Raw genomic sequence first — 27,840 nt, forward strand, 5'->3', positions numbered from 1 at the left:
TGGAGCACATTGCCGTTTATCTTTACTGTGCACATTGTATGCCACTTTTGCTTTGCACATATCGCAAAATATCACGCTTGTTTTTGTGCCACACTATTATTTTACAAATAGGCTGCACATAATTTCGTATTTGCTCTTTTGCTGGGATTCAGTCGGAACATCTCGTGCAAGGTCAAATAACACTGTTACCTGTTATTCTCTGTGGTCGGACACTAGTACCCAGACATAATGGAATCCTGCTGCTGTTTTTGAACACACAAATTTTATCATATAACACAGGAGTTTTTGCTTTGAAAACAAAAAAAGTGAAGACATTCTTATTTGCTCTTTTGCTGAGAATCAGTTGAAACATCTCGTGCAAGGTCACACAACCCTGTTCCCTGTTATTCTCTGTGGTCGGACGCTAGTACACAGACATAATGGAATCCTGCTGCTATTTTTGAACACACCATTTTTATCATATAACCTTGGAGTTGTTGCTTTGAAAACATACACAGTGAAGACATTCTTGCAAAGCAAAGGCCCAGAGTCGAGAGGGCAGCTCCAGCTGAGATGAAGAACAGCTGCCTACATCTGCCAGGTACAGGGTTCGCCACTAATCCCAGAAATCTATAATAGAACATTGTTTCCCATGGTGTGGGTAGGCTTTGGCAAATTCCTCAGCTAGCATGATTGAGCTTTTTATTGTGTATGGTTTTCTAATTATGCTGTTGATATTGTTGACCTGCATATGATTTCTGATAGCAGCACAGTTGCTTCATAATATAAATGCAGAATAGTTTTAATACATAATATAAGCTTTCTTCATGTCTCTTTTCCATTTATTGTGGACATGTATGAGTGAAAGAACAAAAGGTGATGACCTGCTACTGCGATCCCTTAGAGGGTCTAGAGTGTTGTCTTCTGGGGTGCCAAATCACTTTTCTCTATAGAAACATTAGGAGTGGAAGGGAGGCATATAGCCAGTCGGATTTGGGTTCATAGGTACTGATGTGGTATGGTGACTCAGTCCCTGCATGCCGATGTTCTATGATCCAAGGCATAGTTATGTTTCTGAGCAGAATCCCAGCAAAAACGTCTGTAAAAAATGAATGATATTATCAAAGAAACCCCACCTAAGTTCTTTAGTTGGTGGCCAGGCCCTGATTGCCAGCATCCAATCATCTTTTGTACCACTTCCAGGCGACAGATACATGTGCGCACACACCTTCTAGCAAAAATTGAAGACCCCAATCAGAAGGGCAGGGCCCACTGTACCAATATAAAACCAGTTCTGTTCCATGATCTGCAAAAGAGTCAACACTTTATTTTATATCTCTACTTCACTTCACATCAGCAGAACATTTCATACTATACATCAGATACATCACTGGCGAGCTAGGAGCCAGATATCATGCAGGTTGAAAACACTTGATTCACAATTGGCGACCACTGTTGGCGATAAGCTACTTACAACAAATGACAACAACACGCAACGGAACGAATGACAACCAAAAACTGTGACTCGGAGAGAAACAAATGCAGCACTTATAAAATCCACCCATTCTTCACGTAGAACAGTTGTACTTCCGGAGTCATGACTTTTTGTGAAGCTGCGGCTTGTCAGCTTCTCCGGGGTTAGGCATTCACTGCAAGGAAATATAGAAAAAAAATTCATAATACCCAAGGAATATGTACAATCAATTTTACTGTGGCGATTATTTGCATATTATTTGATTATTCTAAAATATGAGTTGGTTTTGTCGTTTTTTGAACAGTCGAGCCCAGCCCCATCATAGAGTTAGTCAGCAGCACTTTGGGGTCAATCAGACCCCAGCAGTCAGGGCACGGGGGCTGCTGGGGCTGCAGAGGTGCCGTCTCCACCCATGCCATGGTAGACCACCCATCCTAACTAGATATAACTGTTGTAGCAGAATAATTTTTTGCTTCACACAAACAAACCCCAAAAACCGAGATGTATTTCCAATGCAAACAAACAGACAAAACCAATGTCCCTGACATGCAGGGTGTTTCCCCCAGCCCTTAGAGACCACTGTTGTTTTTCCCTGCCCCGTTTTGCCATGTCCCCCATGGTAGACACAGGTAGGACAGATCTGCTTTGGAAGGCCCACCCTAATAGAGTGGGTTTAATGCTGCATCAAAGGCAGAGACCTGTGGCAGATGGCTTACTGTCAGTGGAGGCTGCACCTGCAGTCAATCAGCAGTTGTCCACCTCCAAATAAGAGGGGAGACTAAGAGTTTCCCAGAGCAGTACCCCTCTAATTTACCACAGGACTCCCCGACAGTAAAACGCTGATGGCCTTTGACTTCCATATTACAATGGTGGCAGAGGAGGATAATTATTAATTGGCACTAGTGCCCCATGACACTTCACTACTACCAAAGTTAGATGGGATAGGAGGATATTTATTAACTGGCACGAGTGCCCGTCTTTACTGGGCATCTACAGGACACGTGACAGGCCCTAAAATGCCAACTAGCAGCAGGACTTCCACTCCACCAACAGTTAAATGACCCCCTTTGTCTTCCACTGAAAGGACAATGACACATGTCACTACTACCAAAGTTAGATGGTGGGAGGAGTCTTTTTTATTAACTGGCACTCGTGCCCCATGACACGTCACTACTACCAAAGTTAGATGGTGGGAGACAATGCTATTTATTAATTGGCACCAGTGCCCTTTGACATGCGTCGCTACTACCAGAGTTGGATGTACGGCATTACGACGCGTACTTTTACAACGCGTGCCGTTACAACACGTTTTTTTCAACGCAAGTCTTTACTACGACTTGCGTTGGAGGGGGTGCGGACTTAGGAATTTTTTAATTTACTATCCCAACACCAGCCTACGTACAGTAGGGAAGGTGTTGGATAGTACATTAAAAAATCCCTTGTCCTGCAGCGCCCTCCAGCGCAAGTCGTGGTAACGACTTGCGTTGAAAAGACCGCGTTGTAACGGCACGGCGGTGTAACAGCCGTGTCGTAAAGGCTGTTCACCACCAGGGTTAGATGGGAGACAAGTCTATTTATTAACTGGCACCAGTGCCCGTCCACATATGTCACTACTACCAGACTTAGATGGTGGGAGACAAGGCTTTTTATTAATTGACACTCACACCTTTGACACGTGTAACTACTACCAAAGTTAGATGTTGGGAGATGAGGCTCCAGAGGGTACAGACTAACCCTAAGCAGAGTAAACACATGCCTGGGGGCCTCACAGGCCTTCTGAAACTTCTTCTTAGATAAGAACAAACACCTCCCTGCTGAGGCTCAGAGAGAGCCAGTGAGTCACTTTACAGCAGATAAACTTACCGAAAGTGTAGGAGGCCTGGAATCCCTTCATGTTCAATATCTCATCACTGTGGAACTGGAGCAGAAGGGAGTTACCGGTGGAGGTCACTGGTGGGACTAGCTTGGAGCCGCAGTATTTGCCAATAAGCGGGGAGGTGGTCTTGGCACCATCAAAGATAGACAAGGAGTCAGCAGCGCACTTTGAATCAGGTTCAACAGAAAAAGATGTGATTGTCATTGAGACCTGCAGGGTGAAACAAGAAGTGTGTGTTAGTCCTTTATTAGTACCACTGTCCTGCCAGCAGAAAGAAGTGTGATATAAGGAAGAAAACAATGTGACAGCCAGTCCTAACCACCTCTAACATGCCAGTAGGGGGCTGTGTGAGATAAGGAAGGAGACATATGTGTTAGCCCTTATTTATCATCACCATCTTACTGGCAAGGAGGGGGGGCAGTTTGATGTAAGGAAGGAGAAGTATGTGTTGGCCCCTATTTACCACACTCTGCCGCCAGCAGGTGACACTATGAGATAAGGAAGAAGCATGCATTGGAACTTACATACCATCACCATCCTGCCAGCAGGGGACAATGTGAGAGAAGGAAGAAGCATGTGTTAGCACTTACTTACCATCACCATCCTGCCAGCAGGTGGCAGCATGAGATAAAGAAGGAGAAATATGCGTTGGCCCTTATGTACCGTCACTTTCCTGCCAGTAGGGGGCAGTGTGGGATAAGTAAGGAGAAATACGCATTGTCCCATATTTACCATCATTGTCCTGCCAGCAGGAGGCAGTGTGACCAAGGGGTCTCTTGAGCTTTTATATATACACTGTGCAGTGCCTAGAAACCTATGCCACCCAGAAGTGACATATGATCCTCTGAGTGGATCGTTGAGCTAGACCATTCTTAGGTGTCACCCGCACAGCCCTTACGTTGTGCTTGTGAAATATCTTGTATGTAAATATACCTTAAAAGTAGGCTCTTTTCCTATTGCTGTAGTACTGTGTTAACATGCATTTGTGTGGAACTTTTTTTTTTTTCTTTTCCTGGCTGCATGCATTAAAACAGTGGTGTTACATTCCTAATCTTTTATTTGTGATGCCACCGAGGAGTACTCATTTAAACTCACTGTACAATTTAATGACTTTAAGAATTCAGGACCTACTGGCACTATTGCGCCGTTGGAACGTCACTATTTTTACATTCCGCTGGCGCAATGTGCCACTGGCATATTTATAGGGCCACGTAAAGTCAAGTTACGTGGATTATCATGTCCTTATAAATATGTGCCCCTTTCATGCAGAGTACAGCGTGAAAAGGACGTTCCATGGATGGTGCCCCGGGGGGTTCCCATGGCTTTTTTACACTGCCCCAGATTTACGAGAAATCGTAAGTCAGAGACAGTGCCAAAAATTAACACCTGGAGGTGTAAGGGAGGCACAACAAAGAAAATTTCTCGAATTCAAAGTTTCCACTTCTTCCCCTGCCTCCCACCCTGCCAACACCTTAATAACTGTTACCCGATTCATCTTAGTCCAGAGGAATTTCTCAGCAATTCCAGGGCAATAGTGAAATGTATTTTCATATATCTTGAAGTGGTTTGCAAACCTGGATTAAAAATTGACATTGATTGGAAGTATACCAGTGGCTGGTGTAGATTCAATGCCAAGGATTTGAGAGTGACTGCATTTTTAGAATGAAAACAGATGGATCAGGCATTTTAAGCCAGCGTGGCTGACAAAATAAGGAACTGGAGAAGAGTTTACTTCTAGCTCCAAAGACTTTTCAGGTAGTTGGCAAAGAAAACACTTTGAGATGGGGAGCCCAGGATAATGCACCAAATGTATAGATAGGCAAGGCAGTGTCCAAGTGGGTAAAATGGATAGAACAAGATCAAGACAATCAACCAAAAGCATGTAGAATACAAGTATTGTTCAAAGTCTTCCGAAGCAAGTATAACCTCCCCTGAGGAAGTTATTAACAGACTTCTCACGGTCAAATAGACTGAGAAGTCCAGCTGCACTCACATACCATGGGCATACCTCTCACACAACACTCACACTTCTCACCCTGAACTCAAACTGCTCATTCTGCACTTATACTATTGATGTACCTCTCAGCCCACACTCGCACACCTCTTACCTTGTACAGGGTAACATGTCCCACCCTGTACACTCACACAATTCTCATTCTGCACTAAACACACATCTATTGCAATGCATTGAGGTACTTTCACGCTGCACTTAGACACTTATAAACCTTCATTCATGCACCACTCACCCTGCACACAGAGCACACACACCATTCTCCCTGCAGTCACACACTGCCCCCCCACCTTTTAACTTATTATTAATCCCATGGGTGACACCTAATGCATTTAGCAATGCATGTTGTAAACTGCGCTCTGGTGGCCATACCACCCTCACTGATAGACAATCTAAACAGTTCTTCCTGATTCCAGGGTCTACAAGGCTTGCAGTACTAAAGTGACATTGGGGAGCTCTGGCACTTACCTTGTGTCCAGCTGGAGCAATGATGTAGTAGTTGCAGTCCAAGTTGGAATAGTAAATGTTGGGGAAGTAGGGGGATGAGATGGTGCCAGGAGAGCTGGTGAACGTGCCGCCACATTTTACTGTCAAACAGAATTAAAAATCATGTTAATTACTTTGCAGCATAGAGTGCTGGTCACCACTGTACAATGTCCACAAGCACAAAACACAGAACAACTCAGCTTCAGCCCTTCAACAACTATGTGTCAAACAGGAGCAAAGAGTAGGGTTCTCCCTGATGCCCCCTGCATGCTGTTTGTGCCTTAGCTCACGTGTCCCAAAATATAGTGGTACATGGCAATAATTTGAAAACATGGCATGGGGTCCCAGTCAGTACAACTTTACTGTTAGGATGGTAAATAGAAGAGTTCATGTCAAGGGAGATGTTCTGCCAATAGAGGACCCCCTCTATCAGAGATCCTAGCCAGTACTCTCCCACATCACTAACCATATGTGCCCCCATATATTTTGTGCACAGTGAGATCTTAGCCAACCCACAATCATCAGTGGGCAAAATTCCACAGGCAGAGAAATCAGTAACAAAATACTGTTAATCCATGTGAACTCACCCACCACCACCCCTCCCCACACTCAAAGAGATTATGTCAATGTGATAGCCCCTTACATCTTGTATTCCATAGTGAGACATCTATTGACTCTGAGAAACAAGTATTTCCTGCAGTAAACTGAATGCCAACATGCCCCGATATCCTGGGCGCACATCTCACTGGGTCCCAACAAAAGGCCTTTGCCTCCTCTTGCGCTCTATGCTGTTGGAGGTCTTTGTGTCCTCCTCCCTCCCCTGGGTAATAGTACGCTGACATCAAGGACCATTCCATTGCTGTAGGAGGCCTCTGAGTTCTTCCTTCACTGTCTCAGAGCGGCCTGATTACAAGCACTGTACCATTTCTGTAGGAGGCCTCTGAGTCCTTTTCCTTGTTTAAGAGCGGCCTGACACCAAGGAGCTTACCATTGCTGTAGGAGGCCTTGAACCCACTGGCGGTGATGGAGCCGTCCGTAACAAACTCCAGCAACATCTCATTTCCGGAAGAGGTGAATGGCTGGAGCTCTCCGGTCCCGCACGCTTTGCTGAGTAAGACTGGGGCTGCCTTATTGTTGCCATCGTAAATTGTGAGGTAGTCAGAGGCGCAGTTTGGGGAGGACTGGAGATCAAAGGCAATGAACTGTAGAAGAATCTGAGAAGAAAGAACAGTAAATTAGACATAGAATTTCTAGAGGGTCTTGTACTTTCTAGCCCTCATTTGTTTAAAAAGGACTGATTTTCAGTTTTTGAAAAATATCCCAGACTAGACTCAGTCGGTGATTTTGCATTGACTCTCGGACAATGCATGCATCCCTTTACCTTGACTCTTTAAGTCAGTGACTGCTTCCTTCTATGGCCTCCTTAACCACCATACCTCCACTTCAACTGTGTGTTCAAAGAGCCATGACACATTTATGCTGTCCCTGCCCTATGTGTTTTCTCTCTTGGTGCCTCTACTTGGTACCAGACCTCTGCTGATGCTCAGGTGCCTCTTGTGAAGAAGTTACACACTGGATACTTGATTGCTTGTGCTAAGCTGAGGCTGTCAGTCAAGTTAAAGGAGCAACGGAGAGAGCTAAGCTGGTGTAACCTTCATAGACGCCTGGCACAGTTGGTTCCTCACCGGGCTCATAGTGAAGGTCGTAGACCTCTGGGGCACTGCCTCTGGATTATCAATAACCTCTGTCCTACCTTTAAATGTGAGTGATGCCCAACAGAAGACCAACGAAACAAGAAAGGCTGCCGCCCCGCAGATGAAATCTCACAAAGGATTTCCACATTGGGAAGAGAAGCTCATGCTGTGTGCAAGGGTTATACGTTAGAGTATTGAGCAGAGAAATATCACTTACAAAACCATTGTAGCCAGAATATCAACAATAGCAGCATCCAGAGTATGTATAGCTAAGTATAGATTAACTACTCTCCGCATCACCTTACCTTGAAGCCATATATCGATATATTGTCAAGATAAATGTGAAATTAAGTGTAGTAAGTCTATACTTATCTATACAGATATTGACCATAACCATATTTTAGTAGCTGATATTTTGGCTATGTTTTTTGTAGCACTCTATTTAAAACTCAATATTCTTGTCCCATACACTCAGAGGATAATACCTGTCGCTGTGCACCCCGGTATTCTGTCCTGCTCCACTGTTCATTAATAGATTCACCCTTACATGTCCATATTCTCTGGGGAACTACATTGGCATTCTGTCTCACTTTTGTGTACTGCCCCCTTGTGGCATTTCTTTGAAGCCCAATTTGCTTAAGGTCTAGCTTATTTGCACCATGCAGACCCACTCTTTAACCTTCATTCAGTCTTCTCTGGGGTGGCAGCACTACTATAGATTTAAATAACACCTTCTAATCGGTTCGTCTCAGAAGTTCTGCGGCGATGGTGCTGCCATCATTATAGAGAACATTCCTAGGACAGATCCTACTCCTTGCTGATGGACCACTCTAACCACAGTGACCTGCCTCAGCAGCTACCTCTGCCACCTGTCAATCAGGCAGCTCCTTACCCAGTGCACTACTCTGAGCTGACCCCCAGGCAGCTAAGACTCTGGCAGGAGGAAATCGTGACTGGCTTCATTACCTTATCAGAAGGCACTCGGATCAGGTAGACGCAGTTGGCGTTGTTTGGGTACGACGATGGGTTATTTGATGACTTCACAGTGCCGGTCGGGTCAGAGAGAAGAGTGCTGCACACATCTGAAACCATATATGAAAAAGAACATTCTTTAAAAAGTGATGTCTTGAAACTTTACAATGATTGTGACAGGTAGAAGTTACACAATCTACGAGCTCCTACCGAGAATTTTTCAGTTAGGCTCACCAGTATTTAAGCACGTATCTTATACCTCCACCAAGAATAAGCCCCTTGACCAATACAAGGATCTCTGCGGACAATTAGCACTCAGTGCAAGTCTTAGCAATTATCTGTACTCACACAAGAACATAAGTAGCCACCTAAAACTACATTCAGTGTTGATACCAACTGCCCTGGTGCAGATAAAATTGCAGTAGAAATAGGCTCAAGAACAAAATATTTCTATCTCTCCACTTTCTCTTTACTGGTCTTCAGTGACATGTTTCCAGATCAAAGAAATATGCATGGTGTATAGCTAGAAATCCACTTAATTTCTAATGATAAAAAGACATAATACTCAATGGCAGGGACATTTTCAAACCTATGAATCCAAATGTCAAACTCCATAAAGGGAACAAATAGGGCCATAGCAGTACTCTAACATTAAAACCATCTGGAACTCCCATATAAGAGGAACATGTCTTCATAAAGAAGTAATTTGTGCTAGTGAATTCCAGGGTCCACTGAATGTATGCTGGGAGTTAAATGCTGAGATCACATTATAAAAAATGCTGGGGGGAAATCAAGAATTCAATGCTGGTCAGCTCACCAATGATACATGCTGGGATCCAATCGGGATAAATGATGGGATCCAACCAAGGAATCCATGCTGGGATTTAATCAAAGGATAAATATTGGGATCCAATCAAGGATTAAATGCTTGAAACCAACCAAGGGATAAATACTGGGATCCAACCAAGGAATAACTGCTGGGATCTTTTCAAGGAATAACTGCTGGAATCCAGTCAATGGATAAATGATGGGATCCAATCAAAGGATAAATGCTGGGAATCAATCAGGGGACAAATGTTGGGATCCAATCAAGGAATAAATGCTGAAGTCCAACCAGGTGATACATGCTGGAATCCAATCAAAGGATAAATGCTGGGATCCAATCTTGGGATACATGTGGGAAGTCAATCAGGCAATGCAATTTGTGACCCCACTGGGCAATAATTGCTGAGATCAAATCAAGTGAAACATCTTAAGATCCTATCAGGGGATAAATCCTGGAATCCCCTCAATAGATAAATGCTGGGATCCACTCTGGGAATATGTGCCGGGGTCACATTTGAGGACAAGTGCCTAGTTCTGATCAGAGGATAAATGCTGGAATTTCAGGAGGAGGGAACAAAGCCTGGAATTCTGTTGGGATAAATGCTGAAATTTCATCTTATTAGCAGGAAGAACAGGGAGTGGCAATTGGTGCAGGTTTTAGCTCTCAGCAGGGCAAAAGGACAGTTTTAGTTTCCTGCCTTAGCTGATGATGGTGAAACATCTTTATTTTGGTTGATACTGATAGATTTATCAGCCTCATGCTACACAGTGGACTGTGACCTACTGCTTGACCAGCTAAACAAAGGTGCCCACTGTGTTAGATCCAGCTCTAGAATGGTTTTGATGATTTTCTGACAGGTCAGACACAAAGTGTCAGGATTGGGCCTTCAAGTCATCAGAGTAGAAGTCTGAAGGTGGGGTCCCCCAGGGCATTACCTTTCTTGCTCAGTATTTCTCTCCCCTGTCCTTCAAGGCACTTAATCTACCATTAGGACCAGAGATTTTCTGATGACATACTAATCTATCTGCATGTGTGGGGCCTTAAGGACGGGGTCTTTGTCCTTAAACAAGGCCTAAATAATGTGGCCAGGTGAATAAACAAAAGTGGGACTAAGTTAGGAGGAGCAAAATCTGAGATGCTCTGCATAGGATTATGTGGTACAAAAGGGGGTGGTGATGGACGGAGCATCCGAACCAATCAAACACTCACACCCAGTCAACAGATCTGGGTTTAATCCATCACCGTTCTTTAGCCAACTCTGCCACCCCAGTTCAGACATGGCCATATGCAAATCAGTCTGACCCTGTGCCTCATGGGAACAGTCCAGCCCCAACTGCCAAGCCATGCCTTCCCTGGACCGGAAACAAGCTTCCGAGGACCGGTTTCTGGCATTTCAGCCGTCTTCAGCCCGGCTTGCTTGAATCCAGTGGTAAAGTGAGCAAGGGACTCACGTTTGAGCATACCCTGCAAACCTATGGTGAACAAAGTGGTACAAAAGGGGGTGGTGATGGACGGAGCATCTGAACCAATCAAACACTCACACCCAGTCAACAGATCTGGGTTTAATCCATCACCGTTCTTTAGCCCCCTCTGCCACCCCAGTTCAGACATGGCCATATGCAAATCAGTCGGACCCTGTGCCTCATGGGAACAGTCCAGCCCGAACTGCCAAGCCATGCCTTCCCTGGACCGGAAACAAGCTTCCGAGGACCGGTTTCTGGCATTTCAGCCGTCTTCAGCCCGGCTTGCTTGAATCCAGTGGCAAAGTGAGCAAGGGACTCACGTTTGAGCATACCCTGCAAACTTATGGCGAGCAAAGTGGTACAAAAGGGGGTGGTGATGGACGGAGCATCTGAACCAATCAAACACTCACACCCAGTCAACAGATCTGGGTTTAATCCATCACCGTTCTTTAGCCCCCTCTGCCACCCCAGTTCAGACATGGCCATATGCAAATCAGTCTGACCCTGTGCCTCATGGGAACAGTCCAGCCCGAACTGCCAAGCCATGCCTTCTCTGGACCGGAAACAAGCTTCCGAGGACCGGGCTGAAGACGGCTGGAATGCCAGAAACCAGTCCTTGGAAGCTTGTTTCCGGTCCAGGGAAGGCATGGCTTGGCAGTTCGGGCTGGACTGTTCCCATGAGGCACAGGGTCAGACTGATTTGCATATAGCCATGTCTGAACTGGGGTGGCAGAGTGGGCTAAAGCACGGTGATGGATCAAACCCAGATCTTTTGACTGGGTGTGAGTGTTTGATTGGTTCTAATGCTCCGTCCATCACCACCCCCTTTTGTACTGCATAGGATTATGTCACAGACTCCTGCATGGCCTCACTTTGCCCCCGGACTTTATTTGCGATCCCATGCACCTTCACTAAGACATCTAAAAGGCTGAGGGTCATCTGAGAAACATAATTGAAGTTTGAGGCTCACATCAGCTCTGTACTGCTTCTGGTTTATTTGGCTTAAGACAACCGCAACAGACATTGCCCTACATCCAAAACAAATATCACAAAATCATGTCTGGTTCACCGACTGTTTCAAATATGGAGTAAACCAATTCCTCTATGAGTGGGCTTCCAAAACTCGAATTGCTAAGATGCAACATGTACAGGACATGGTGACATGACTTGTTTTAAAACAAGGGATACATTGTCATTTATCAGCAGGCTAGACTTCATTGGTACACATTCAAAAGCCCTATCCAAAAAGGTATCATCTTCAACAGAGCATTTCTTGTTTTTAAGTGCATCATGGAAACGGCACAAGACTGTCTGTGGGGTAAAACCACTGGACATCTTCCCTCCTGCAACTCAAGATCTTGTGGCTCATATCTTCTTCACAGTGCAAGAACTGATATTCAGTGGAAGGGAGACTGCAGATTCTTGCTGGTTGGCCCAAAGATTGTGAATGTAGTGCCACTGGATATTAAGAATAGACATACTCTGCATACCTTTAGGAAAGCCTTAAAACATTCATGTGTGTTCTTTTTTGGAGCACATACATGTACATAGAATGTTATGCTATTTATTTGTGGATCGTGGCACATAAACGCAATAATGTATTTCAGTGTGAGCTCTAAAAATAAAGTATAAATAAAGTCCCATTTGAGTTGAAATTGAACTGGAATAATTAAAAACATAATATAACCAGCTAGAATTAAAGGATGCTGGGACTGCTTTGGAATTTCAGACTATTAATTAATACTTGCACTCCTTACCACACTGGTACAGGGTGTTGATTTTGGAAACATCCAGGTTGCTCAGCCCATTTCTCTGTCCAATGGGTGTGTCAGGATTTGGCTTGGGGATGATGCTCGGCTGTCCAAATTTGTTACTGAAAGCATACCTGTGGAAAGGAAAACATCACAGGTAAAGCCTATCATGTTTGTGCCATTATAGTTCATTTTTCACCCATAGAGATCTACAGAAAGCTGAGCTGTGGGTCAAATATTTGGTGATTACTTAAAACGTTGAATGTCTAAGTTTAGTCTCAAAGGTTTTCCTGAACTGACCCCCTGCAGATCCTTCCCTGCTCAGTCTAAAACTTCACCGTTTTCCATGTATTGTGCCTCTGAAGCATGGAGGACAGAATACATCCACCTTAGCACCTTCACCCTCACTCAGAGTCTCAGGTCTTAAAAAGCACTGATTTAAAACATTCCTGCTGTCAAGGCTCACAACATTTCTGCTTCCAACAGAGGTTGACTTTAGCTCTGAGGTATCATCCTCCTGTGATTCATAAACAATGGCACTACTGCTCTAAACCATGTTCACCAACTCAGACAGCATTTAACTGCCCCTCTACACCCATGGACTTTCCATTCTATGGGGACATGTGCTGACACAGCCATGACTCACCTTCACTTTCTTGCCTTGATCATCTACGGCAGTTCCATACTGGAGCACCCATGTCCACCAACCTAGCCGTCATTCCATACCCCGCTTCACAGACAGAGTGTTAATCCTAACCAATCATGTTCACCAACGCAGCCATGCTGGTACTACTCTTCCTCACCCATGGACATTCCACTCTGTTGGAACATGTTCACTGGCACAGCCATGAATATACTGCCCTTTTTCACTTGTGTCCTCCTAAGGCGCATCTACATTATGGCACTCATGCACACCAACCCAGCCATCTTTCCGTTGCTCCTCTTCCCTCCTAACAGACAGAGTCAACACTCTGGTGGTCTTCTCCACATATAGAGGTTCCAATATGCACCATGCTCTGCTTCCAGGTCCCCCTCCCACCATCAAAGGCGAAATGCACCCGCCCTCTACTTCCCAGCTCCAGCAATCTCAGTAATGATTAAAAAGATCACATCAGAATCTGATCAACATCACTGTGTGTGAGTTAGGGTTTGATGGATGTAGGGCTGGGGGGTATCAGAGGACATTACCTATGTCATCCTGACTGTACTCCATCTGCCAAGTTTAGACAGGACCACCAGCCCAGGTGTCATCTCTACACAATAAAACGAACCACCATCACTGCGGTTCCTTCCAATTACTAAATGTTTTCAACCTAGGTTGCGTGGGTAGTTATTGTTTTCTTCCTGTCCCTCAATACTAGGTTTGGTGATGGACAGGGAAAACAAGATATTACATCGTCCAGCCTATATAGGGCAGGCATTCTAATGCCATTCCTCAGATTGCCGCTACTCCATCGGGCTGGAAGTATTTCATCAACAGAGCCAGCAAGGGTTGTGTCGACGAGGTACTTAGTGTTCGCCCATCTTTAAATGAAGCGGGTGGTCCTAGGGTTTGGTGGAGAGGGAAATCTGTCATGTTTGCAAAGGAGTATCCTGTCCACCAAAATCTTAACCTCTTCCATGCTCATGATGAGCTCAGTGCTCCGGTGCTCATGACGAGCTCAGCTCGTCATGAGCCGTGGAACGCTCGCATGCGGGGATAATTCCCCTGCTGTGCTGAGCGTTCCACGGAAACGGGTGTGGTCATGACGAGATCAGCTCGTCATGAGCACACGAGGACTGTGCCTCATGACGAGCTGAGCTCGTCATGAGCACTGGGGCGCTGCACGCGCCCCCCCCCCCAGGACAGCAGGAGAATTACCCCCGCACGGAAGGGTTTAATCATGTTCATTGTCGTTATATAAAAGCCTTTAATGAGTGTTTAAAATAGTGGACCTCTTCTTAGCTGCGCATCGGAGACTTACATCCCATAATGCATCACGGAGGAGTAGTCGTATTCCAGTCCAAGGTTGTTGGTGTTCTCTTTGTTAAAGTTGCCGATGTCCTCTGTTAAGAATAGCAGACAGTAAAGATAAGTTAGTGACGACTGAGCCTGATAGGGCACATTTTAATAATAAGAAGGTCCCAGCTCACTACGTTGCAGTGCTCTCTTGTGCCATTGCAGGGGTTAGAAGTAGTCTAATGGCTAAGGGCCATATGTATGGAAGCAATTTTGCGATCACAAACGCCGAAATTTGCTGAATTTTGGCATTTGCGATCGCAAAATAGCTAAGTGGAATGTATGTAAGCAAAACAGCCTAGCAAAATAAGAAATCGCAAATTTGCGATTCCCTATTTTGCGATTGCATTTAAGGAATCGCAAATTGCGATTCCTTAAATGCAATGTATGAGGCCCAGAAAAAGTGCAATTTGGCCATAAGGAATCGCAAATTACCGCCAACTTCAAGTTGGTGGTAATTTTTAATTTCTTGCAAAAATGCACTTTTTTGCATTTTAAAATGGGCCCTCATGCACATTTCAGGGGTGCAACAGGGTGTCCTTTTGACACCCTGGCACCCTTGGAATTGCATTCTCAATTTGCGATTCTCTAATTGAGAATCGCAAATTGAGAATGTCTTCCCATTCATTACTATGGGCCTCTAGGCTCATAGGAATGAATGGGGAGGTAGTTCTTAATTGCAAATTGCAATTGGCGATTTGCAATTAAGGAATATGTAGGATTCGCAAAATTATTTGCAAATCCTACATACATAGCATTTTGTGATTCTCAAATAGCGATTCTCTAAAAATCGCTATTTGAGAATCGCAAAATGTAACTTTCATACATATGGACCTCAGTTGTGAAACTGGGTGCATTTGGGGGTGTGTTCATATCTGAACCTAAGCACCAGATCGAAAAGCATGAGACTTTAGGTAAATCACTTAATCGCTTTAGCATGTGATATGCAGCTGTAAAATTCAAAACATAAATGCTATTTGTTGAAGACCGCCATATTGCTCCCGAGTGAGGTTCACGCAAAATAAAAGCCAATGCCTACATGCATGCACGAGCGATGCACTGGAGTTTCGAGCAATTTGAAAGATATTTCACTGTGACTTTTTGAAGGGAAACTCATCATATTTTTTCCTTGCCTCATAAAGTGATCCAACCCCCTTGGTAATCTCCAGGGTGCACCCTTCACCTTACATTGTATAGCATTGTATTGTAGTTGCATTTATATGGCGCTTACTACGCTTGACAAGGCACTGCAGCATTTTATGCCAGGGAGCACACGGCTCCGGGCACCCAAGGTTTAGTGGTTAACCCAGTGGTTGTTGGTTATTGGGATTAGTCTTGTGCTCTCAAGAAAACTACTCAATGCATTTACTCCAGTTTCTGTGAGGAGGAGAAAACTATAGGAGTTAGTGGTGATCATTTTGTGAACTGAGGGGGTATGTGACCTTTAATAGATGATTTGTGGGATGAATATATGAAAGAGGAGGTTAGGTATTATTAGTTTGCAGGAATGACTTTCAAAGCAGAGGTGATTGATCTGAAAAATTGGAATTAAATGAGGCGATTAGAAATAATGCAATTATAAAGATTAGGGCAAACATGCCTGTGACTTAAAGTAGGCTGTGCGCAGAGAGAGGAGATGTGCATTTGAATGAAACGGAGAGGGGAGTTTTTCATGCAGAGTTTGGGGAATTCAGAGGAGGCTTTTAGCGATGCCATGCAATCGGAGGATGAAAAACGCCATTATTTGCATGAGATATAGTGGAGTGAGAAAGAGTGGTGCTCAAGGCTCTGTACATCTCATCCGGGCCTGGATCCACATAAAAATACATGCTTTGTATCAGGTTTATGTTAGTTTTCTAATGCAAACCTGATTCAAAGGGTTCAGGTGGAATTTACAATCCAACGCAAATCACGATTTGTGTTGGATTATAACCCAAAGTAGCAAAATTTGTGCTTGGCTCTTGCTTGCATTACTTTGAGTCAAGGGGGCATTCCATGGGTGGTGCACAGGAATTACTATGCAACAACCCATGGGTTTTGACATAAATCCCTGTGTACAAAAAACTGTAGACAGGAATTTGGGCCATAATTCTGCACCTCGGCAAGGCAAGGGCAACAGGGTGAAGATCTTTCTTTTCTCGTTTTTCCCACTTTGCATGTGTGCTGCATTGTACAGCACACATATAAAGTGGGAAAAGCCTTAAAGCAAAGCTTTTAAATTTAAAGGGACCAATTCCAGCACAACTATGGTTCAGACTGCACAGCCACTCTAGCACTATGGAGCAAGGGTCTCTGTGTTGGCACATGCCTGCCTAAAGTCTGCCAACAGCACTGCGAGAGAGCAGAACAGCACCACATCTTAGTATTGCATTCACACATGACTTCTGTGTCTATCTGGAGCCCGTGTCTCGAAGCGCGGCACTGCAGTTAGCAGTCACTGGTCTTCATGGTCGATTTCAGAAAAATGCATTTTAAACAAGGGTCACAATTTAGCCGGTGCCAAACATTTTTATGTAGGCTTACAATAAATGGTTTGCTCCAGTTAATGACCTCAGCAGTGGTAACTTTTGCAAAAATGACACCAGAAGGGTCAGATTGGTAGACAGGTTGTGTTGGTGTGTATCTTTGATCAAACCTCAGCTGAGCCAATGAGATATCGAAATCAATGCCAAAGGGTAAGTGAATCCCGGGGTGTTACTGACGAGGTGAGATGTTCTCCGGCATGATGGTCACATAGTTGTCGCGGTCGCTGCGGCTCTGCTCGTGGTAGAAGCCCAGGGCGTGGTTCAGCTCATGCTGGATGGTTCCTCTGGACATACATCCCCCGGAGAGAGATACCTGCTGGCCTCCCCCCGTCTTCCCAACGTACGACCAGCACCTAGGGGAGAAGATGGACCAGGGAGATCCATAAATAACTGCAATAGCACCTTCAGAGAACAAGTATTATAATTTTACTCCACACAAGGCATCAGACTGTGCATGTCCTCTCTTACTGTCGTTATCCGCAAGGGAGCACAGATTCTAGGACAGTGACGATGTGCAGTCTGGGTTGTGATAAAAGATCTTGCATGCAAAGGAAAGCGGTGTCATCCTGAACCAGTCTGATTCATTTCTGGCCTACCCTGTGGGATTTTCCCCCAGTGGACTCCACATGTGTGGGTATTGTCTGGCTCGGGGAGGCAGATCAACCAGCTGCCTATGGGTTAATCTGTTGCGTCCCCCATGACTGGGATCCATACTCTAACGCAGTCAGTGTTCTGGTTGTGTGTGTCATGTTACATGTGTGTTTTACAACTGAGAAAGCATATGCATTGAGAGTGGTGTCCTAAAATGATGGGTCCCTCTAGGTTGTTTTTTTAGCTTTTGTGTACTTGTTTCTACCTCTGGAATCTATGTATTCAGACCCCATGGATCTATGGGTGGAACTAGAATACACAGTATGTATTTTTCCTGCTAGACCCAACATTGCCTTGTGGTATGATGGTCATCACATCGAGAGACCTGTCCAGTCAAACATCAAACATACCAAAGTCAGGCTGGTACACCGTACAGGACAATTATACACACCACCCTACTTAAAGATTAAATACCCATTCCTAGCCATAGCAGAGAACAGCATAACATCCCCTTATAGAATAACACTTTGCATAGACTCCAACTGGACTGACGTACTGCAAGCATGCTTGGATACTGCCTGAGGTTGTATTTAGGCCAAATGAACACCTTAGACCTTCTGTGTTTTAGGTTTTCTCTATATTAACTCCTTTGCTTTACTTTGTGTCGATGCAATTCACATTAAAAAATAACAGAATATCCTTTCTACTGGATATTTAGTGAATTGTGTGCAATCATTGTTATAGTACTGTGAGTTCCATACCCTCAATCACCTCCTGGAGCAAGCCTTGGCTACCCAGCCTTACTGCTCTTAAGGAGTCACAAGCACAACAGGAGTAATTCAGTTGTGGTACAATGGAACCTGTGTCCCTGGGATACCAGTGGTAAATGATGTGGCACAGTGTGCACCAACCACCGATACCGCTCAGTAACCACTGACTGCCCCAGAAACCTTATTCAACTCTTAACAGTTCATTGAAAACAACTGTAAGAAGAGTATCACATCCAGACTGCAGTGGCCACCCTCAGCACTGCAAGGATGGCCTCTTTTAGCTCGGGAATTCCAGCTTCAGCAAGTGGAACACATCCACTACTGATTACATTTGAGTGACATGTGATTCACTGATAAAAATACACCCCATGCAACAAGATTGAGAGGAAGAGTAGGCAAACCAAAAGAGAACCCAGTGATGGTAGTCCCATCACAACACAAGGGATTGAACAAAGCATACAGGATACAGCCATCAGAACATGAGGAAATAAACAAGCACACAGGATCCAGCCACCTCACCACTAGAGAATAAACAAAGCATACAGGATCCTGCCACCTCACCACTAGGGAATAAACAAAGCATACAGGATCCAACACCCACGCTACTAGGGAATAAACAAAGCATACAGGATCCAACACCCACGCTACTAGGGAATAAACAAAGCATACAGGATCCAACACCCACACCACTAGAGAATAAACAAAGCATACAGGATCCAGCCACCTCACCACTAGGGAATAAACAAAGCATACAGGATCCAGCCATCAGAATCTATAGAGAATGAACAAAGCATAGATGATCCACCCATCACAACACTAGGGAATGTAGAAAGCATACAGGAGCCAGCCATCAAAACCTCTAGGGAATAAATAAAACATACAGGATCCAGACAACAAAACATTATGGAATAAACCCAGAATTAAGAATCCAGCCAACACACTAGAAAATAAAAAAACATACAGGATACAGCCATCACAACACTAGGAAATGAACAACGCATATAGGATCTAGCCATGCAGGCCTCTAAAAATCATAAAAATGTTAGTAGACCTGCTGGTCTAGTAGGTTGAATATTTTGTTTTATTGAGTCACCTTTTTCTTCATTATCACATGAGAGCACCTTCAAATCCACAAGTTCACTAATTCTTCTGTACAAAAGACTAACCCTTTGCTCCATGTATTATAAGAATCAAGCCTGCATATAGGGTACACATGCTCCCAGGTTTGCCTCTTAGTTCACTAATAGCATTGCTATCTGGGCATGAATATTTCCCAGTTCATGTTTAGAAACTGTCTATCCTAAATGACACTAAATGACATTCAGTGTCATTTAGAATAGATACTGCTAATCATTAATTGTGTTTGCTTGCCCATCCACAGGCAGGGTCTGGAGGTAATAGTCTATCGGATGGAGCCCTATCTGGTGTGATGCTGAATGTATGCTCAGTCCTTGGATGTTCATGTGCTCTTACCCACTTGTAGGAAGGATCTGGAGGTAATTTGGTTCTGCTGTGCGGGTCACAAAGCGGATGCAGGTCACTGTTGCAAACTCACTCATTGCATCTGTAATGGCAGCCAGATCTTGGGCACCTGAGGGACAACAGAGGAAAGGAGAGGATGACGTAAGGTGAAGCAACCTGGTAAGGTATCTATGAAAGACAATGTTGAGCCTTGGTGTAAAGGTGAACTCACTGTAAGTGGTATCGAGAGTGTAGGGCACACGGACGGTCCCATCGCTGGATTTAGGCCAGAAGCAGCTGTTGTTTGTACATATCCTGGCACTGCGGCCTGGTTGGACGGCAATGTCTCCCTCGTGGACCAGCTGTGAGCTGCCTACAACAGTAAAGCACAGTGTTAGTACTCAGAGTCTGTCATTACACCAGAAGGAACAAGAGCACATGGAAGAGAAGGGAGATCTTATGCCTAAAGCACACTTTCAAGAAATAATAAAAAATGCAAGAACCTCTCGTGAAGGAGGCAGATGCGGCCATTTCGGGTCCAACACAAACCTTGGCCTAAGCATCTACTTAAGAAAACAAATTACCCTAATGACTGAAAAAGGCCTCAGCACACAGGCATGGACAGTGAGTAATTGCAGCTTGTAATGGTTACTGGGAATGGTTTCCAGGTAATAGTAGATACCACCTTACTCTCTATTTGTGGTAGTGAGGGCGAGCAGTAATGCTTTATCATAGGTTAGTGTTAAGCATTTATTGTACACACTTAGACAAGAAATGATGTCACCCACTCAAAGACCAAACTCAGACCAAATGTTTGGATAAAAAATATTTCTTTAATTGTATTTTATTTTTAGAACCAAGCAGGTCCTGGTACAGGTAAGTAAAATGTCACTTTTTAAAACCGGTAGATTAGAATATGCAAACTGGATGAAATTGACTTTGTTACCGATTTGAAAAACAGCTAAAGACAGTTGATATTTGTAATTACTTTGTGATTACTTTTTAGAGTACTTTTGAGATTACTTTTTTGCAAATAGGGGTATGCCTGGATATCACACTGGGACATTTTCTAGACAAAGGTAAGTAAAACACTTTTGCATTAAAACATAGTTGCTTGGGTTTTCATACAAACACAGCTCCACACTTAGAACTTTTTCAGAGGAAAAGCAGTCAATGCAAGCCAATGGAAGAAAGTTTGATTATCGATGTACAGGTAAGCAATAGGCCTGGGCGGTAAACTCTGTTCCATTTGCAGCGTTTTCTGAGTTTTCTGCACTCCAAGCTCCGCGGAGCTTGCAAAGTGAGTAAAACTCGGAGTGGAGTATTTTCCATGGTCGCGCGCACCAACTGTATGTTGGCGAGCACGAACTGCAGCTAGGGTACAATTTCTACCTGAGCGCAGGAAGATCAGTAGCACCAGGGCAACCTGGTGCAGAGTGCTGAGGTCCAATGTTAGCCTATGACATTAAGGGGTCATCGGTTGGTGGCTGCTCTCGGGCAAGCCACAGGGTTGAGGGAGCAAAGTTCCTAGGGTTAAGTTGAGGCAAAAGGGGGATCCGAGTTAGCATACAATGTGCACCCTCAGTGGCAGAGGGGCAGCCGGTAGCAGGGTGCTGAGCTGCTGTCGGGTTCCCTGTTGTTTTCAATTGAAGATCTCCGGTCGGATCAAAGACTGCAGGTTCGGGCAGGGAGTGTTTCTGGAGGCGACTCTGGAGAGGTAATTTGGGATGCAGGGAGATTTCCAAGATGCCCTCTGATTGCATTTGGTATTAAATTCAACACTGGCATCAGTGTGGGTTCAATGGGCTGAGAATGTTGATACCTAACTTCGCAGTTCTCAGTGAAGCCATCATGGAGCTGTCGTGTTCGGGGTGCCAAACTCCCAGCCAATGAATTAAAATGGCTTTACTGCACTTACAGCACCTGTAAGAGGCGATGGTTTGTTAGTTTAGTAACTATTTTTTGAATGATTTGGTCAAGGTTTTGTTATGTTCATAAGAAGGGCTTTTGTGTTTGGGAAAATCGAGGAACACGTTATCAATGACGTAATTATGAATATGTTTTTTCTTACACAGAGGGTGATACAATAAGAGTGGTACCATAAAACATGTCCAACAGTTCCATGTGGTTTGGATTTGACATTAGAGTTGTGAATATGTTGAGTGGACGATCATTGTTAAATACACGTCGCAATGATGATTGCATTTAACTATGAAGCTACCCCTGATGAAGGGCTGCATTGTAGTCCAAATTTTAAATAAAGCTGCCTGGGACAGGGTAATCCTGCATGTTACAGAAAAAGCCTGAATAGGCATTTCCTCTGGATTAGAGAAACATGGAATGTACAAAATCTTTATATGAAAAAAATGAAATAAGATGCGATGAACTTGTGGAACAAATCATGGTTGAAATAAGGATGAAAAGATGGAACATTGAAGATAATTGGATTTTTCTATTTTTGTTGCTGTTCGACATGTGTCTGGAAGGGAATGAATGCCCCATTTGTAATGGAACCATTTGAAACATGCTGCTGGGGCATTGCAAGAGCAAGTCTGCACCAAAACCTTACCCAAAGAGCACACATTAAAGCAACTGATTAAAGTTGACAAAGGAGTGCATTCAGTCATTTTCATGAACACAGGGATATACACCATGGGCCCGACTTCTAGTCTCCCCCAGGCACACAGACTGCACTGGCATGGGTCAGGAATCTATAAGGGTGGCTAAATATTTCCTTCAGTATTTGGGGGAGGACTCTATTTCCCAGAATGCATTTCTTTTTAAGTGTTTTATTCCATTCCTCTATTTGTTTTTAAATGGATGTTATCTGTTCCCAGATATATTACATTTGTAAAATATGAGCCAATGATTATGTATTGAGACCAGGTCAAGATGGCTGCTTCAATCTACACTACAGCTGCAGTGGCAGGCCTGAGACATGTTTAAAAGGCTACTTTTATTGAGAGCTCAAGGATTGCTGCTGCCAGTATTAGAGTTTAATGTACACGCCCTTGGTACAGGTAGCACCAGATATCTGGGGACTTCCAAGTAAATTAAATGTGCCAATTAGGTGTAGGCCAATGTTACCATGTCTTAGGGAGAGAGTAGAAGCACTTTACCACTGGTCAGCAGTCCTAAAAGTCAACAAGAACGAGTGCACAAAAGGACGTCAGAGGAAGGCACAAATCGGGGGTGACCCTGCAGAAAGGGCCGTGTCCACCAGCTTGGTTGTCTTTGGTGATGATTGTAAAGACACCTTGGCTCACTCCCACAGCTGACTATTGTGTAACAGAGTGTAGCGCCCAGAGGCCCTGAGGCTTGCTTTTACCTTGGTTCTCTCTGGTGATCTTGAAGATGTCTGGTTTTAGTGTCACGGCTGAATGTCTTGTAACAAAGTCTAGTGCCTTGAAGCCTGAAGTTTTCTCTTACCTTGGTTCTGTTTGGTGACGATTTCAAACATGTCTGGGAGCAGGGTCACTGCTGACTATAGTTTAACAGAGGGTAGCGCCCAGAGGCTCTGAGGTTTTCTCTTACCTTGGTTCTCTTTGGTGATGATCTGGAGGGCATCTGAGCTCAGGGTCAAGTCTAGTGCTCAGAAGTCCTAGGTTTCTCTTACCTTGGTTCTCTTTGGTGATGATCTCGAAGACGTCTGGTATCACGGGCTCCTCTGAATGATGGGTGTCTGAAAGAGAAGGCACATTCCCAGCTTAACATCAGCTGCTCAAGCACTGGAATACGCGGATTCAGAAAGCAGTGATAGGAGATGAAATGTTCACTGGTTCTAAAGGTGCATCTGTGTCTATACACCATGGGCCCGAATCACAAAGGTCCAAGTTTAAGACTATCAGTATTCACAAAGGTCAACTTAGATCAAATATCTAAACTTACAACTGGTATTCAAAAAGGTAAGTTCAGGGCCGGACTGGGAACCAAAACCGGCCCCAGCAAAGTGCTCAGCCGGCCCCTGGGGGGGAGGTCTGAGCTCTTTGCTGGGGCTGGTTTTCGGCCGATTTTGTTGCAGGGCCGATTTTGCAGCAACGCTGCATAAACGGGCCTGTAACAAACAAATGGCCCCCAGGGGCCCAAAACCGGCCCCCACCCTTGCGGCACACCGGGTGATTACCCGGTGCCCGCAACGGCCAGTCCGGACCTGAGTAAGTTACGAGTAGTATCTTTACGTCTGCACTCAGGGCGGAGTTTCTGCATTCGGGGTGTAATCTCGGCACTGGGGGCGGAGTTTCTTCCCTGAATGCGAAGACGTTACTCCACACCTGGACTGAGTCTGTGCACCCGGAGTGGAATCTCCGCTCTCGGGCCGGAGAGATGCCACCGTGGGTGCGAAGGTTCAGCTCGAGTGCTTAACTCTGCACCGAGTGCGGATGTAAAGATACTACTCGTAACTTACCTTTGTGAATATCAAAAGTAGTAAACTTAGATTTTTGGTGTAATTTATTTATCTTTGTGAATCGGGCCCCAAATGTGCATTTCTGCCAATTCACAAAGATGTTCGTGCATCTGGTGTGGTAGGGGGTGGAATGTGCAGAGTCCTGCAGTTGCCGGGACAAATGTGGCAAACAAGGATAAATGTGCAGCCCCATCTTCCTTATGGGTCAGATGCTCTTAAAATGCGTGACTTTCTAAATCCTTCCGAAACACCGGTCCCAAATACACAATGGGGCCGTCAATGAACCGCTTCATTGCTGTGAACCAGTCAATGGTGCTTTGGGTTTTGTTTCTCTAGTTCTCACTTCCTGATGTTGACAACTTCCGTTTGCGCATGCAGACAGTTGTGTGAATGCTCCTCCTTTCATGTGGTTCAATGGTTAGAGCGGCAGCCCCTGATGCAGAGGTCTGGCTCGGGACCAGGGTTCAATTCCCGCCTCGGCAGGGTCTTGGGCTCAATTTCCTCGGACCTGATAATTCTCGCCTCGGTGCCTATTCTAATCCTTGGTCCCACTCTGCAACTCTGGGCAACAGCTTGCTTAATCTCCACAACAGACCCAGCAGCGCTTGGATGCCTGGCTTCACCTTGGGGGTGCCCAGGAGTGGGCACTTCACATGGAAGAGCCAGGAAGGGTTCCACAGCGGTATGCGTACAAGCGCCTGAGATACCCCTTTGGGGGTCGATTCGGGCGCTATACAAGTACTAACGCATTTACATTTACATCCTCACACCTTAGTTGTGACTGATAGCAGCATTCTGTTCCTGCACACGACGCACCTCATTCAGGGTGGCCCATCTTACTCTCTCTCCCTTTGTAAATACACAAAATCTAATTAAAAGGGATTCAGTGCGTAGTACACAATGCAGCCGCCACCCTCCCAAGAGTACTGCGCTTCGTTATGTACAGGAGCTATGCGCAAGATCCATGAAATCCAGACTAAAAATGTACTTACGATTTTTCTCCAGTTCGTAGAAAATCTGCAAAAGAGAAAAATTTAATTTTAATCACCCAATGTAAGTATGAGGATTATAGAACATTAAGGAAACCCTAAGTTTTAAAAGATGATATAATATGTAGGTTGGGCTGTATGTCAAAATATCGAAACAACACTCGACCTGCAACGGTGTGGGCTGCAGGACACCCCCTTGCACAGTATCATCAAGGTAAGAGTGTATTGGGGAGTGCAGATTTACTGTTCCGATGCCCCCTTGTTGACTTTCCTTGTCGATACTGTGCAGCTGATATCTTGCTGTCAATATTGCTAAGCGTCCATACTGTGGTAAAACACACAAAAAGTGTCACACGAACAGATGGCCTTCAGCAGCACAGATGCTCCGAAGATGTACCGAGTTCTCTATAATGTAACCCCTGTAAAATACTGCTACATCAGCACTTACACAAAACCATGTATAACACTGTTACATCAGCACTTACACAAAACCATGTATAACACTGTTACATCAGCACTTACACAGAACCATGTATAACACTGCTACATCAGCACTTACACAGAACCATGCACTTACACAGAACCATGTATAACACTGCTACATCAGCACTTATAAAGACCCATGCATAACACTGCTACATCAGCACTTACACAGACCCATGTATAACACTGCTACATCAGCATGTACACAGACCCATGTATAACACTGCTACATCAGCACGTACACAGACCCATGTATAACACTGCTACATCAGCACTTACACAGACCCATGTATAACACTGCTACATCAGCACTTACACAGGACCATGCACTTACACAGAACCATGTATAACACTGCTACATCAGCACTTACAAAGACCCATGTATAACACTGCTACATCAGCACGTACACAGACCCATGTTTAACACTGCTACATCAGCACGTACACAGACCCATGTATAACACTGCTACATCAGCACTTACACAGAACCATGCACTTACACAGAACCATGTATAACACTGCTACATCAGCACTTATAAAGACCCATGCATAACACTGCTACATCAGCACTTACACAGACCCATGTATAACACTGCTACATCAGCATGTACACAGACCCATGTATAACACTGCTACATCAGCACGTACACAGACCCATGTATAACACTGCTACATCAGCACTTACACAGACCCATGTATAACACTGCTACATCAGCACTTACACAGGACCATGCACTTACACAGAACCATGTATAACACTGCTATATCAGCACTTACAAAGACCCATGTATAACACTGCTACATCAGCACTTACAAAGACCCATGTATAACACTGCTACATCAGCACGTACACAGACCCATGTTTAACACTGCTACATCAGCACGTACACAGACCCATGTATAACACTGCTACATCAGCACTTACACAGACCCATGTATAACACTGCTACAAAAGTACATACACAGACCCATGTATAACACTGCTACATCAGCACTTACACAGACCCATGTATAATACTGCTACATCAGCACTTACACAGACCCCTGTATAATACTGCTACATCAGCACTTACACAGAGCCATGTATAATACTGCTACATCAGCACTTACACAGAGCCATGCACTTACACAGAACCATGTATAACACTGCTACACCAGCACTTACAAAGACCCATGTATAACACTGCTACATCAGCACTTACAGAGAACCATGTATACCACTGTTTCTGCGGCTCTCACCTGCACAGGTGCGCTTACAGTCATGCACATGTGACAGTTTACACCTGCACAGAAACATATATAACACTGTTACATCAGCACTCACACAGAACCATATATAACACTGTTAGTTTGGCACCCACCTGCACTTGCAAGCAGCTCTATATACCATTATTAAAGGGTTCTCACCTATACTGGAGTACTTACAGCAATGCACACCTGAGAGTCTACAACTGCATTGAACAACATATATCACACTGTTACTGCAGCTCTCATCTGCACAGGTGCGCTTACAGAGATGCACACCTGACAAGTTCACACCTGCACAGAACAATACATAACACTATTACCGCAGCTTTCACCTGTACCTGCTCTCAGATCTATATACCATTGGTAAAGGGGTCTCACCTGTACAGGTAAGCACCAGCAGGTGCTCACCAGGCACACTGCCACCAGGGCCCATCCTCTGCTGTCCATCCTCGGGTTCTGGGGCAGTGCTCAGGTCACCAGAGGACAATGTTTCTTCCTGCTGGGAGATGCTTTGCTGACCCCAGAACAAGTCCTATATATACTTAGAAGAGGCTGCTCATCCTCCAATCAGCTCTAAGTCCCAAGGATGACACCTCTTTCTGCACAGGTCACAAGGTGTGTCTGTCCTGGAGAGAATGCCCTGGGATTGCCTCTAAGATGCCATAGCCAAAATAATAATAAGCAGCTTTTAAGTGTGGCAAATTTTGTTTGTGACAGACCCTGCGTCCTGTATTCTTTCTTGTAAGAGGGTGAATTTGTGATTGGACACAGACGCACCTCCCAGGGTTTGGCTCCTTAAACAACAACAAAAGTCCTCGAGGCACCGAAAGACCCGGA

The 27,840-nt window shown here is 44.7% G+C and overlaps 1 protein-coding gene across 1 annotated transcript; it reads right to left on the reverse strand.

Moving 5' to 3' along the window:
- Positions 1–1,617: 1,617 nt before the first annotated feature.
- On the reverse strand, positions 1,618–27,465 carry LOC144826171 (embryonic protein UVS.2-like). The gene is made up of 13 exons (XM_078684565.1): positions 27,382–27,465; positions 25,276–25,300; positions 23,495–23,560; positions 20,111–20,251; positions 19,891–20,008; positions 17,234–17,409; positions 14,497–14,578; positions 12,539–12,666; positions 8,487–8,602; positions 6,815–7,040; positions 5,809–5,927; positions 3,317–3,539; positions 1,618–1,628 (listed from the first exon to the last, which is right to left on the reverse strand). The coding sequence occupies exons 1-13, from the start codon at positions 27,448–27,450 to the stop codon at positions 1,618–1,620; spliced, it is 1,500 nt and encodes a 499-aa protein (XP_078540691.1). The 5' UTR covers positions 27,451–27,465.
- Positions 27,466–27,840: the final 375 nt, after the last annotated feature.

Source organism: Lissotriton helveticus, chromosome 3_2 (assembly GCF_964261635.1).
Source record: "Lissotriton helveticus chromosome 3_2, aLisHel1.1, whole genome shotgun sequence".
Taxonomy (NCBI): domain Eukaryota; kingdom Metazoa; phylum Chordata; class Amphibia; order Caudata; family Salamandridae; genus Lissotriton; species Lissotriton helveticus.